General features: G+C 54.9%; 2 protein-coding genes across 4 annotated transcripts in view; one reads left to right on the forward strand and one right to left on the reverse strand.

Moving 5' to 3' along the window:
* The window catches only part of LOC115860714 (adenylate cyclase type 10-like), a 119,852-nt gene that overhangs the window by 69,366 nt on the left and 36,026 nt on the right, over nucleotides 1–14,460 (forward strand). For 2 of the 3 annotated variants that reach the window (XR_009565936.1, XR_009565938.1), the window contains exons 33-37: nucleotides 444–518; nucleotides 3,341–3,395; nucleotides 6,412–7,217; nucleotides 7,348–7,460; nucleotides 13,107–13,221. The gene's annotated coding sequence lies outside the window, so the exon portion shown is untranslated. The remainder of the gene's footprint in view (nucleotides 1–443; nucleotides 519–3,340; nucleotides 3,396–6,411; nucleotides 7,218–7,347; nucleotides 7,461–13,106; nucleotides 13,222–14,460) is intronic. The other variant, XR_009565937.1, reaches the window with a different exon arrangement.
* On the reverse strand, nucleotides 6,748–14,069 carry LOC115860716 (trem-like transcript 2 protein). Its single transcript, XM_030870792.2, has 5 exons — nucleotides 14,006–14,069; nucleotides 11,358–11,678; nucleotides 8,383–8,803; nucleotides 7,325–7,431; nucleotides 6,748–7,023 (listed from the first exon to the last, which is right to left on the reverse strand). Exons 1-5 carry the CDS (start codon nucleotides 14,052–14,054, stop codon nucleotides 6,929–6,931), a joined length of 993 nt encoding a protein of 330 aa, XP_030726652.1. The 5' UTR covers nucleotides 14,055–14,069; the 3' UTR covers nucleotides 6,748–6,928.

A 14,460-nucleotide genomic window follows, 5' to 3' on the forward strand; every position in this document is an offset into this window, starting at 1 on the left:
ACAGAGTGTGCCCTTTCCCTAGACCCCTGCAGATCCGGGATAGCTCCCCTGCTTGTATTGAAAGATAGAGAAGGGCTGGAATGGGAAGGAGGAGAAAGAAGCAGCCCTGATCACATGCCTGGCACTGGGCCCTCTGAGTCCATGATCTCATTTAATCTTCACAACAACCCTGTAAAATGGTGGTTCCCAACTGGGGGAGGTTGTGTCCCACAAGACGAACTTGCCAATGTCTGGAGACATTTTTGGTTGCCACAGCTGTGCAGTCTGGGGGTATTTGTGCTATTGCTGTCTAACGGGTAGAGGCCTGGGATGCTGCTAAATATCCTACAATGTACAGGATGCGCCCTCACAACAAAGAACTGTTCAGAATAATATCCAGATGTCACAGTGCCAAAGGTAAGAACCCAGATGAAAGTGGGAATGTTATTGGTCCCATTTTGCAGATGAGAAAACTGAGGCTCAAAGAGGTGAAGTGACCGGAAGTGAACTGTCTGACTCCATTTCATCCCAAGAGCCAGGTATCTGTGGGAATGTGGTAGTTGGAGGCATTTGGCAGTCAGCAGTGTGTGGGAGGAAATGAAGGGCTGAGAGGACAGGGGTGAGGGGACAGTGCCTGTCAATGACAGGGCTGATGGCAGCAGTGGTCCTCCTGGTGCTCCTGGTGGTGAGCAGTGTTGAAGCTGGAGGAGGTGACAGGGAGGGGAGCACTCCTATCTATTTGCCCCACACTCCAGGGCTCCCCACTTCTAGCCCCCAGGCCTGGGTAAGTAGAGGCCACACATGGCCCTGCAGATGAATGGAGGTGTCATGCTCAGTAGTGTTGGATTTCCTTCACTGTGACATGCCACAATTTTAGATTAGGCATCACACTGTCACTTGTATATTGGATGTGTTCTATAGTCTCTTCTGTTTTCATTTGAACATGTCATACACTTTCAACGTTTAATGGCTCCCTCCACCCTCCCAACCTGTGTTGTCTCCCCTGGATAAATTCCTGCTCAACCAACAAGGCCCAGGTGGTGTCACCTCCTCTGGGGAGTCCCCCAGGAGAGTCCAAACCGTGGCTTTCTCCATCAACCTGTTCCTCTCTTCACTGGACCTCCACCCAACATGCTTCTATGATGTTACCTACCACCCTGCATCATAATCCTTAATTTACTTGTCTGTCTCCCTGGCTGGGCTGTGGGCTCCTCCAGCTGAGGATGGGGTCTCAAGGTTTTTGATTCCCCTCCCGGAGCCTAGCCCCATGCCCTACATGGAGAAGGGAACGAGCCAAGGCTTGGGCAGTGAATGACCCAGCCACCGATCTGGGTCCTAAGGCATCCAAACGGCTGGACAGGCTCCCATAGGGCAGGAGTCTGGGAAGGTGTCACTCAAGCCCTGACCATTGCAGAGAATGCAGGGGATGCTTTGCAACTCTGAAGTTTGCAAGAGGAATACTGAGGGCCTTGGTTAGGGATGACCCCAAAGTTCCCACTCTGACAGGTAAGGACTCTTACTATCAGGGGCAAGTTCAGGCCCTCTGAGGCCTCGGCTGCTATGCCTCTCAGCTCCACCCCCAGGGCCTCATGTCTGCCTCGCTACCTGGCTGTCTCCTGTGTCCACATTTCTTGACCCTCACCCAGTTACCTGTGACCCATCTCGAGCACAGCCCTTTGAGAGGAAGTTGGGGGTCAGGGTCGGGGTAGGGATGCCTGGGAATGGACCAGTAAGCCAGTCTTGTTCAAGCCTGAGGAAGCTCTGCAATCATCACACGTCAATGGAGGAGTCCTGCTGGTAGCAACAAAAAGGGTCAGAGAAATGTGGGTGACGGGAAAGCTAGCAGGCCTTAGTTCTGTGCTGGTTCTGCCCCTGACCAGCCAAAGACCTTGGGAAGGGGCCCTAGTTTTCAGCTATGAAACGGTTGAAGGAAGTGATTTTTAGGGTCCTTTCCAGCCCTAACATCTTGTGATTCAGGAAGTCTGAGAGGCACACAAAAGGAGGAAAGGAACTCACCCTGGGATGTACCAGACAGATGGTTCTGAGACCAGAGTTCCTGGAAGACTCGTAGATTCCACACCAATAGAACCCCCTGAGTTCAGCCATGATGAAGAAGCCCAAGCTGAGGTCATCCTGGCTAGAGAATCAAAGCTACTGGGGCTTGTCCAGAGCCTGGAACGTGGTTAATACAGTACAACTATGTGCTGATATTTCCCTGTGTGGGTTTTCATCTTTAAGCTTTGCTGGGTTGGATACCAGCATTGCACGGAGTTGTCCTGTCCTCTAGTTTACACAGCAACTCTGGCCTCTGTTTCCTCAGGTCAGGGAACCCTGCCAACCGCCACTGCAGGGCTGTGAGATGAGGGCTTCCCCCCTTCAGGGAGCCACGCTCTTTGTGTCTACACTGAGAATGAGCCCCAGAGCCGGCCTCTGGCCACAATGCCACCCTGTCCCTGCCCTCTCCTCCCCAGAGCCCCCTTCATACCTATCTCACTTAGCCATCTCCCCCTCCTCTTGCCCTGATCCCTCTGCCCTCCTTGCCTGCCCCTCATCTGAGGCCAAGAGCACCAGCAGGACAGGTGGCAGCAGGTATGTGGCCTCCCAGGCCACGGGCCCTCTTCTTGAGTTGGGTTGGGGGAAGGAAAGCAAGGGAGCAGGGAAGCCCCTGAGGAGAAAAACCCAGAGCCAGGGGATTCAGCCCATCCACTGAAGCCTGCCTGGAGAAGAGGGGGAGACCTTGGCCTATAGGTGGGACCCTCAGCTGCAGGTGCTACATCTGAGACTAGATAGAGACTCCAGGGGACTCTGGCTCTCTTGTGCCCAGCCTCTTCCCCGTCAGCCTGTCTCACTCCCTCTGGGGTGGAGAAAGCCATAAAAGCCCAGGAGGAAACCATGGTGAAATTGTAATACTGAAGAACAAATCTGACTCCATATCGGATCTGTTTCTTTTATTTTCACCTTTGTATTCTATTGCTTTTGCTTGGAGTTAAGAATGTTGTTTATAGCCTGAAATATACATAATAGCCCATTCTCAAGGCTCTGACCTTTAAAGGTATAACACTTTTCCATTCATATAGAGATCAAAGTTGCACAACAGAGAACCACATTTGTCTTGTTGGAGATTTACAGGAACATGGTGACCTGACCTGCGTAGACAGCTACAGGAACAAAGGATTATCACATCCCCTCCAGGGTCTGGCTGGCACCAAGAAGTTTGCAGCCACCAGCCACATCCCCTCCCCTTTTAGTATAAAGCAAGCCTGAATTCTAACTGGGCTAGGATGGTTCTTCGAGTCACTAGTCCACCATCTTCTCTGTCTGCTGGCTTTCCAAATGAAATCGCTATTCCTTGTCCCAACAGCTTGTCTCTCCATGGATTGGCCTGTCGTGTGGCAAGAAGTACGAGCTTGGACTTGGTAACAAATTAAGAACCTATCTTTCCTCCTTCCTTCTCCCTTCTCTCCTACCACTTCCTCCCAAGCCTCAACTTTCTCCTCCCCACCGAAGAAAAGCAGGGGCTGAAGGTGAATGACAGAGTTAGGGGACACTTGCAAGGTCTCCAGGGGTCAGAGACTTCCCACCCAGGCCTGCCTGGGAATTGGGAAGTTCTGCAGGGACTGAGGGAAGAGGGGAAGGGAGATGGAGAGTCATTTCCAGGAATGGAGGTGCAGGGAGGGTCCCTGGCAAGGGTAGGAGAGAACAAAGCTGGGGGCAGGAACATCAGAGGGGAGGGGAAGGGGGAGATGGGTGCAGAAGGAGGGGGAGGGAGAGGAGGAGAAAGGATCTCTGCCCCTCAGGTCATCCCTGTGCCCCAGCTCCCAGCCTGCCGTAGTCACTCCATAGTGTTTGCTGAAAGGCCACACTAATCAAACACATTTTTTAAAATTGTCTTTATATGAGCTACAGAAGAACAATTGTCACAGGCCGTTTATGGTTAATAGAGAAACAACAAAGAAAAGAATCAACCCTGTAAACAAGCAGAGGGGCAGATTGGGCTTGTGGGTAGCAGACTCCGAGGCAGCTATTAGTACCAGGAAGTTTAAAGTGCTCGGGGACCAGGCTGGGGAAGAGAAGGGCAGGGGAAGCAGGACAGACAGGAGAAGTCAGGCTGCCCTTGGGCCACAGGAAGCTCAGGTCACTTTGGGAGCCATTCTGGAGATGGGATACTTTTCAGAACTTGCCAAGGTGGCAGGGGGTGCCGGGGCTTCAGACCACCTGCGTCAATCAGTGGGGGTCGGGGGGCTGCCCTGGGAAGGGTCTGCCCCAGGCGTGAGGCTGCCTTCCGCCTTCACTACTCCCAGCACAGGGGCAAGAAGCCCATCAGCCCGAAGGAGGAGCCGGGCTGCACAGAGCGGCGTCCACCCACGCAGGGTGATGCAGAGTGAAAAGCACATTTGCAGCCATTGGGACTGTGAACCTCAGGCTTGCCTGCTGGCCTCACAGCAAGAACACGTGTGTCCTGTGGGATCAGATCAGGGCTCACAGAGTGAACATCCCATGGGTGCTGGGCTTCCTGTATTTGTTCCTTCCCTTGGCCACAACAGGAAACCCTTCGCAGGTATGACCCGTAGTCTCAGTCCATTGCTCAGGAAGACTCCTCGTCTTGTCCACCAAAGGCAATAGCAGCTCTGGCCTGACGCCCACCCCTGCCCTGCACCTGCCTGCCCTGGATCTGCCGGGGGTCTGGATACCCCTGGAGCTCCGGGGAGAAGGGCAAACAGAAGGAGCATGTGAGGGGCCAGGGTTTGAGTAAAATGTCCTGGAGCCTGGAGGTCCAAAGAGGCCACCCTGGCCCATAAGAGCTAGGAAGCTGGGTACGGAGTCTGCACCTCCTTCTCAGCACCCTGTGTCCTTCCTTACCATGGATTCACATGGGAGCAGGCTCCACGGGTGGGAGGTGTGCCTGGTTCCAGGAGCCCCTCATCCTGGGCAAATAAGGATGGTCGGTCCACCTAACAGCTACCCGGCATGACATCAGGTAACAAAGGCCTCTGCCTGGGCCCAGACCATGTCCCCCTACACCCTCCCTAGCCCCTTCCCGTCAAGTACAAAACAGAGAAATAGGATCCGATGGTTTTAAAAGTAGAATGTGACAAGCATCAGACCTGGAAAAGAACTGGAGGACCAAGCAGCACGAGGCTTTTACTCAGTGTATGAGGTTCATGTTAATTCATTTTATCCTGAAAACAGTCTTGAGAGGTAGGAATTAGTGTCCCCTTTCACAAGAGAGGAAAAATGAGGCCCAATACGGTTAGTGACTTGCACAGGGTCCCACAGTGACAGGTGGCATCCCTGGGTCCCGGTCCTGAGCCTCTGCACCCACCAACATCCCGCTCTCAGCCGGCGCAGGGCTGCCAGCGTGTGGTTTTAGGGTGGAGAATAAACACCGTCCTAGTTACACACCAGGGTCAGGAGGACGGTTATCACTGTGTGTGTGTGTGTGTGTGTGCGCGCGCGCGTGCGTGTGTGTCCTGGCACCAGGTCTGTCAGTTCCTCAGTCTGAGTCTCCCCTCTAGTGCCTTCTCCTGGACATAGGAAAGAGGGGCTGCCTCCCTGCTGTCCCCCAGGATTGCCCCCTGCCCCTTCCTCCCTCCCCACTTCCATCCTGGAGTGGCACCTGCAGGCTGGCTGCCCACCAAGGCCCCAGCTGTGTCACTCCCCTGACTATGACATTTGATCTCCCACCTGGGAGGGCTGTGTCCCAAGGCCAAGGGTGGGCAGGCCACATCTCCCCGCAGTCTCTCATTCCAGTGGCTCCAGGCTGGTGGATACCCCTCCCTAGGGGAGGAATGCAGTCCATATTCTTCAGCCTTCGCTGCAGAAGAAGCCAACTCTGAGGCACGAGCCAGTGAGGCAGGGGCAGACGCCCCCGGCCATTGGGCCCCTGGCCCAGGTTCCTTAGCTCCATCCTCCCTGCCCCTCCCAGCCCAGGCAGTCCTCCAGGCTCTGGTCAGCTCTGAGTTGTCTTTGCTGTGTCACCAGTGGGTCCTCTCTTCTCAGGAGACAATGAGTCCCCAGAGGGAAGGTGACACCCCCCTTCTCTGAGCCATGGCCTCCCCTCCAGTGGACTCTCAAGGGCCCCCTGTTCTCTTCAGGAGCCCAGACCCGGAGCCTGGGTGTGGGAACTGGGGGAGAGAGCCCTGATCAGCCTCTGCATGCAAGTCGAGGGACAGGCTGGTCCTGCGGGTGAGGGGTTCTCAGCTGTGCGGTCACAGCTCTCCCTGGAGGGGCCGGCCAGCAGGCAGCAGCAGCGGGAGTGTGGGCTCTGCTGGCTCCCAGGACTCGACGGACAAGCAGCCACAGTCAGATCAGGGCCCATCTAGAGGCCCCATAGAGGACACTTGGCCCAGGGGGTGGGGGGCTTGGACAGCTCTGGGATCCCCAACACCTTTGGTGACCCCCAACTCTTAGTCACTGTTACTTCTCTTCCAGGGTGGGACCCTTGGGACACGGGCTGTTTCTGGACTCTTTCTTCCCCCAAGGGCATGGGGACGCTTGAAAAGAGCAGAGGGAAACTGAGGACAGAGCCCCGGGTGGGGAGAGGCAGCCCTAGCTGTCCACCGCTCCCCCCATCAACTTGATAGTAAGAGGTTCCAAGGCCGATGGGAGCTGAGGTCTCTGTCTGCAAACAGCACACCTGGGGCTTCTCTGCCATCCAGCCAGGGCCCAGGAGTCTGTGGCTCTCAGCAGAATCACCTCAGTGGCTCCCCCCCTACCCCCAGGGACTTCCCACCTGGTGCCCCCTGCTCTGCCCCCTGTCCCCCGCCAGGTTCCGGGCAGCCCAGGGGAACTGAGAGGATGCAGTGCAGCCTCCGGTTCTGGGAAGGCCTGAGTCCAGCATTGCACAGTCCTCATCCCCAGCCTGGCTCCAATCCAGACAGGTCCCCATCTTCACTCCTCCTCTGGTCTCCCGGGACCCCTCTGGGAGAAGCTCCCCCCCACCATACAGTTAAGTGGCTTCAGACCAAGCAGGCTTCCACGGAGGCTCTGGTCTTGTGGACGGGTCCCTCCAGGATCTGGCAGGATCACGGCACATGCTGTAGCCTGCGAGGATGGGGACAGAGATGAAGAGGGCGGTCCTCCTGCCCACCACGCACAGCTCCTGGACCAGCCCAGCCCCTCTGCCTCTGCCCTCCGCTTGCTGTTGGCTCAGCCCCAGAAGGCTACGCTGAGCTGTCGCCGCCTGCCCACCCACCTCCCTCACCTGGGTGCTGTATGGTCCTCCTGACTGGACACAGGTGAGGACACACCATCTGGGGACCGAGGGGAGTCGGGAACTTTGGAAAGGGTGTCAAACCCCCCAGCGCTCTGTCCTCGGGGGGCCAGGAGGGTGGGCTCTACTCACTTCCCATGTGTCTCTTCTTCCAGAACCCATAGACCACGATCAGCATCACAGGCACTGGGAGCAAGGCCAGCACCGCCACGAGCACAGCAGGATAGAAGTCCTGGTGCCTGCGGAGACAGGACAGAGTGCGGAGGAGGTGAGTACCAGGGTGCCCCACCCTGGCCCACGTCTTTCTGCGCACCACGGGAGAGGAGTGGGACCAGGGGAAACCTGCCAGTCCCCGTGGGGAGTGATGGCCTCTCTTCCTTGGGGACCCAGCTGTGGGAGAAGGAAGTGAGGTGCTCAGAGGTCAGGGGATGAAGCCCCCTGCCCCCAGCGAAGGGAAGCGTCTCTCCACTTTAGAGCCTCTCCTCCATTATTCCCCCAAATCTGCTGAGGACAAGGCTCTAAGAGACCCGCATTTGTGACAGGAGAGACCAACGTTCGTACTGTCCTCGTGGTGACTGAGGATGGTACTTGCCACCTTTGTCCTCTGGAACAGATGCTGTGGGCACTCTGCCTATATTCCAATAACCAACAGAGTGGGTGTATAAATACCCCAGCTCCCTTGCCCTCCAGCTGGCTGCTAGACATTGGACCCTAGAGTCTCCCCAATGGGATTGAGCTCTTGCTGCCCACAGTGATAACCAGCCTCAGTAAGCTCTCTATCTGCTGCCTTCCCTTCCCTGTCTCACTTCCCCATGCTCTTTCCAGTGTTCCAAATACAATGTGAATCCTGGTCTCAGAGTCCACTCCTCAGGGAACCCAAATTAAAGTGTCCCCACTTCCCACTTCCTACTGCCCAGGCTGCTCCCCTTGTCTGGTCCCTACGCTCTCCTCTTCATCCACAGACTCCTTTGCTGACCCAGCCCCTGCCCTCCTTTCCCACTGCCATCATTTCTGTCCCATGTCCATCCCAGCTTCCCTCTCCCACCTCCCATTCAGCAACAGGCCAAACTGAGTTCCCAGTGGGTGAAAGGGGCTGGTCTGCTGCAACATTTCGCCTTGGGGTCTGTCCAGGCACCAAGAACTGTTGCCATGTCTGGGAAAATGGCATTCAACCCAGGCCCCCCGGGTACCTGCTGGGGGATAATAGGTTGAGGAGAGACCTGCCAGTGGGGCACATTCCCGTGGTGGGCGATCCCATGGTGCACAGGTGCCCAGCCTTAGTGGGGGTGGAGGCTGGGCCAGCAGCGGAGGCTCCGGCATTGCTGGGAGAGGCAGTCACTGTCTGGGACCCCATGGTCCTACTGGGCCCCGTGGTGGAGGGGCTGGTGCCAGTGAAGCCGTAGCCCGTCACAGAGGTCAGTCTGATGCTCCCTGAGGCAGGGAAGGGCAAGAGTCTAGCCAAGGTGAGAAGTCCAGGTGTGAACACCGTCGTGCTGGTGGTGAAAGGGGCATCAGGGCCTGAGGTGAGGGCTGGGCCTGCTGTGACGACAGTTCCACTCTGGAGGATGGTGGGCAGCTTCGTAAGAGGAGTGTTTCTCTTGGTTGTGGAGGCTGAGGGACCAGAGAGGGAGGAAGGTGAGACTGAGTCGGGGGCCTTGGTGCTGGAAGCAGCTCCCGGCAGCCCACACACTTGTCTGGGTCGGACCTGTCCTTGTCTTTTGCTCCTTGACCTTGGACCTAGGATTCTGCCCTGCTGAGGGACCAGGTGCGTGCTTGTTCAGAGGGTGAGGTCAGGGAGGAGGAAGTAGGCACAGGAAAGAAGGAAGAGCCTTTCACAAAATTTTTAGTGTCCCCTGTCAGGCCACCTGGGCCAAGAGGATACTTCCCTCCCCACCCCCATCTCTCTTGTCACTTCCTGGACCTTCCTCATTCCTGTAAGTCAGAGATTTCTCTGCTCTGATGTTGAACATGAACTTTCCCAGTTGCTCCATGATTGGTGACTGGGATCCAGAGATGAAGACAAGGAAGCATCAAAGGCCCAGACCCCAAAGAACGCCATGAGCAGCGGGGCCAGGTGCCTTCCTTGGGGGCTTATTAAGAGACACAGGAACTGGTCCTGCCACCTTCCTGCATCAGTTCAGGCCTTTATCATCCCATTTTCTAGAAGAAGGTTGGACTTTGGATGGTGGAAGAGGAGGGAGTGGTAGGAGCTGTGAGGGCTCAGTCTAGAAGGCAGTGTTGACTCTTTCTCATCAGGGAACAGGAAAATAAAGAGAGAGGGGTGGTGAGGGGGAGAGGGATGGTGAAGGGGAGAGGGCTGCTGCTGGCTGCTGCTGCATCCCACTACTGTGCATGCAAGGATGCACTCCTGAGAGCCAGATGGTCACCGTGGAAGGCGCCCATTTTTCTGGGCGAGGGAACCAGAACAAGTGGCATTGGTGAGGGTGGGGATGGGGGAAGGGGCTGATCTGGAGCCAGATCTCCCACATCATCCTACTCAGCAGTGTGAAGAGACCCCCAAAGGACCTTTCAAAGAACTCATACACAGGTGCCTTGGGAGAGCCAGCATTTGGCCACAGAGGATCCAAGAGTGGGCAGAAAAGGAGTGACATCCAACAGAGAGAGACCTCCTACAAGGGTCAGTGAAGTCACACAACCGTTTCCCTCTCCTTCATCCCTGCTTCAATATACCAAGGGGTTGGGAGGGGCAGGGCCAGGAGGAGGTGATGGAGAGAGGTACCCCTTCCCTACCTCCTGAGATCAAGGAGGGGGAGCTGGACAGCAGCAGTCCCCCTTCTCCACTTCAAGTGCCTGGGGCCATAAACCTGGTTTTCAAGGGGGACTGGAAGAGCATATATTGCTAGAAGATTCGCCTTTTTAATTGCCTGTGCATTTTTTATTTCCTAATAATTGAAAAGGTCTGCAAAGTTGGAATCTCCCCAAACTGTGGTTAAGCGGTGGAAAGTGAGATCTGACATAGTACAACAGAGGGATACACTAAGGGAAAAGTAAAACCATTTCATGTTTGTATCCCTGCAAATTAAGACTTCAATAAATTGGTTTCGACTACTTCCCTAGGGCTAAATCAGAACCCGGAGAGGGAAGGAATGAGATTTGCTCCATATCTTAGAGACAGCAGTTACCCTAGCTCAGACCCAACAGAAGAAGGGGATGCAGTTGGGTTAGGGGAACAGGGAAGGGTGGATAATAAGTTTCACAGTCACTGGCTGCTCTTTGTCTGGCTCCTCACCCTTTCCCATCTTATAAATGTGGAAGGAGCACAGGGCTACATTCTTGGCCCTCCTCTCTTTTTCTACACTCAAGGGAGAGTTTTGATAACCTTAAAGACAAGGCACCATATCACCTCCTCTAAACTCTCCCATAGCTTCCTGTTCTACCTAGGATAAAACTCAAACCCCAAATCAGGGACTGTAGGGCTGCTGTTTGCCTGTCCAACCTCATCTTCTATCACTCTGCCCCACCCTCAATATGGACCAGCTTCTTCTCACCTCAGGGACTTTGCACATGCAGTTCTGCCCGCCTGGAAAGCCCTTTGAATCACCCACTTTCAACAGGGCTAGAAAGCTCTCATCACACGCAGGCTCTGCTTGATGTCATCTGCTCAGGGAGGTCTTCTCTGATTCCCCACTAATTCAGTAGCTCCCCCCACCACTGAACTTTCTAGTTCATCACATTGTTTTATTTTCTTAAGAACATTTATTGTTATCTGCAACTGTTTATCTGACAATGTGCTATTGCTTGTCACCTCCCATAGGGTAGGAATGGGTCCGGTTTTGCTCACCACTGTATCCTCAGAGCCTAGAATAGTGCCTGGCACAGAATCAGGGCTCAGTGAATATATATGGAACAGATGATTGAATAAAACAAGCACAGAGAGTCCTGAGTTCTAATCTCATCTCGTCCACTTGCTAGTTCTGTGACCCTGGACAAAGTCAGAGCCGCAGGGACTTTTTAGATCTCATTTCCTTCATCTGTAAAAGGGCGACAAGCATGCCCATGAAGCTGTCTGTAAAGGAACGGTGAAAACCCCACTGTACATCATGCCTATTGCTGGATTATTATTATTGTTATATTTGATGCCAGTGGAGTACAGGGCGGGGAGGACACCCCCCCAGCATCCCAGTGCCCCCGCAGGCCTGCTCACCTGGAGACACTTCCAGCAGGAAGCCCATCAGAGGGTAGAGGACGCCAGAGCTGTTGCGCATGCACCAGTACCGGCCCGAGTCCTGGCGCCTCAGGGCCGCCATGGTGATACTGACCACCTTGGCCTGGGTATCGTCCTGCAGCAAATAGCGCGGCCCCTGCACCCCAACACGGGTGAACACAGTCTCGCACTTCTTCCTCCTGATTTTGCACCAAACCTTACCCTCTGTGTGGTTTTTGCGGCTCTTGTAGGAGCACTGCACAGACAGAGTCTCCCCTTCAAAGTGCCGCACTTTGGAGTACACGCTCTCGACAGGGGCACCTGGGGAGACACGACTTGTTGAGAAAGGAGGAAGGAAGCATCTTGAAACTCAAAGCTCATGGTGAAGGGAGAGGAGGTGGATATTGCTCTGCTGTCATGGAACTCAAGAGTGTGAAGAAGAAATACAGCCCAACTCCAATGGAGGGGGACACAGGCTCCTCCCCCAGGGAGCTCTTGGTCTGCTGGAGGAGACACTAGCCCTGCCCTGTAGTTCCCAGACTGATGGGGGAGACAGTAGTCCTGTGCCCTTGGGGAATCCTAAAATGATGAGGAAGATACAGGGCTAGCGCTACGGGGACGCCCAGTCTGATGGTGGAGACACAGGCCTAGCCCACAGGGAGCCCCTAGTCTAATGAAGGAAACTCAGTCCTTACACTCAGGGAACTTCAGCAGACGCAGCCGTTTTCTTTGCGGCATTTTCTAGTCTGATGGGAGAGTAATAAGCCCTGTCTTCAGGGTCTTGTGGGAAAGAGTCAGGTCCTGCCCTCAATAAGACAGAGACACAGACACAAACGCAAGTCATCATTCTGAAATTCCAGAGCACAACGAACTTAGGTAGATAAGAAAATTCAATCTTTGAAAATATTAAGAGTAATTATTTGTTTCAAAAACAGGTTTACTCTAGTCACCTTTTAAATAGCAAGTTGTCTGAGTTCATTCTAGGTGATGTTTAATTTTAAAATATTCTATGGGCTTCCCTAGTGGCGCAGTGGTTGAGAGTCCACCTGCCGATGCAGGGGACACAGGTTCGTGCCCTGGTCCGGGAAGATCCCACATGCCGTGGAGCGGCTGGGCCCGTGAGCCATGGCCGCTGAACCTGCGCGTCTGGAGCTTGTGCTCCGCAATGGGAGAGGCCACAACAGTGAGAGGCCTGCGTACCACAAAAAAAAGAAAAAATAAAATAAAATATTCTAGTTACCTAAAACCCATAGATCCGATATGCCCAGACATTTGTATACACTCCCAATGGAGTGTAAACCAAAGAATTCTACAGTGATTCACTGTTCATATGTTGCCTTCTATGCCTAGGAAGAAGATGTGGTCAGTGAGCTTCATAACCCGTGGTCTGAGGGGAGGGGGTGAAACTAAGGCTGGCGTGGTGAATCAGGGGACAGGGAGAGAGAGAAAGCTGCAGTGAGGGGCCTCCAGCCCTCCACCCACCCTCAGCTTGGCACTTCCTCCTCTAACACCCTCCGAGCCTTCTGCAAACACGCACACAGTTCTCCCCAGTAGGACAGAGTGGACAGCATTTTGGAGTCTAAATAAACATAGGTTAAAACTCGGGTTCTACCACTGACTAACCATGTGAGCAGATCACTTAACGTCTCTGTTTCTTATCTGTCTCTGGCTGGCTCTGAGAACTGTGCCCCAGGACAGTGCCTTGAATGTAGTCCATGCTCAGTGCACGTCTCCTTCTCCCAAATGCAGGTTGCTCCAGACTTTCCCAATGGAACCCAGAGCTGTGACAGCCAAGGGCCCAGCACCCCAGACATCCACCTTAGCTTCCAACCCAGCTGCCGCTAGAGTTGAGGCTTGGAGTAAGGTAACGCCCTCTCTCGTATCACTTTGTCCCATGCAAGTTAAACAGAATGATCCAACTCAATTATTTGGCAGGTGGCAGGTTTGGGGGACCCCAGGGGACACTCTTCTGCCCTGGAAAAGCGGGTCTCTCTGGGAGAGGCGTACAGATAGGGTGACCTTGGAATGGGTCTCCAGGGCACTGTGTTTACATGTGCCCACCTTCCACCCCTCACACAGGAGGTGCCCAGAACTGAACAGGAAATGGTAACTTGGTTGTCATGGCAGCAAGCAAGGCAGGATTGGGTGAGGCCCCCTCAAGGAGCATTTAGTAGATGTGGGGTGGGAGAGATTGCTTCCCTACCCCCACCCCAGGACAGGGCGTAAGGACAGAGGGCGTGGCATCAACGTTCCAAGAAAAAGCAAATTCAAAGCGCACACACGTAAGGTAATGATTCCCATAGGCACCAAACAGGGCTCTCCCGACAGAGGCCAAGGGATGAGGGCTTGCTGTGTGTGAGGAAGTGGGGTGGCCCTGGTCAGAGGTCCTGAGGAAGACAGGCAGATAAAGGGGCCCATGCAGAGAGGGTCCAGAGCTTTATCTTAGTTTGTGAGGCCTGGGTTAGCTTTGCCCGGGGCCAGATACTAGGAGGGCACCTTCTCACCGGTCTCTGCTGGGGAGCTACGAGGTCAGCCAGACCGTCTCCTCCTCCTCCAACCCCACAAGATGACTGAGCAAAGGAAAAGCAGGAAGGGGGTCCAGGAGCAGATCATTCCCTCCCCCGTAAGCCACCCGCCCACCCTCTCACCTGCGACAGGGCCCTGGAGCCACAGCAGCAGCAGCAAGGCGGGAGCCATGGCTCCGAGCAGTGGGGACGGGCACAAGTCCAGCAGGGGGCAGGGATCCGAGGTCAGGGCCCCAGGCCTATGCTGGACGTACCACTTGGGGCTGCCAGGGAAGACCTGGGGTTCTAAATATGAAGTTGCCCATTTAGGGAAGTGAGGAAGTTGTGGGACCCACTGTGACCGGCAGACCGCAGGGGCCCGCAGGGCCTGCGAGAGGGCGGTGCTGGTGCAGTTTCCACCCCCTCTTACTCAAAACTTCAGGCAGGTGTGGCTGCTCCACCCGGCCGGGGCCTCCCAGTCCAGGGAGGGCTCTCGGGGTCAGAAGACTGCTCACCCTTTTTGGATTCCCTCCTGGAATCTGGTCCATTAGGAATGCCGTCCTTTGAAGCCAGTTATTCATCTAGTGGGCTAGTGTGAG

Source organism: Globicephala melas, chromosome 11 (genome assembly GCF_963455315.2).
Source record: "Globicephala melas chromosome 11, mGloMel1.2, whole genome shotgun sequence".
Lineage (NCBI taxonomy): Eukaryota > Metazoa > Chordata > Mammalia > Artiodactyla > Delphinidae > Globicephala > Globicephala melas.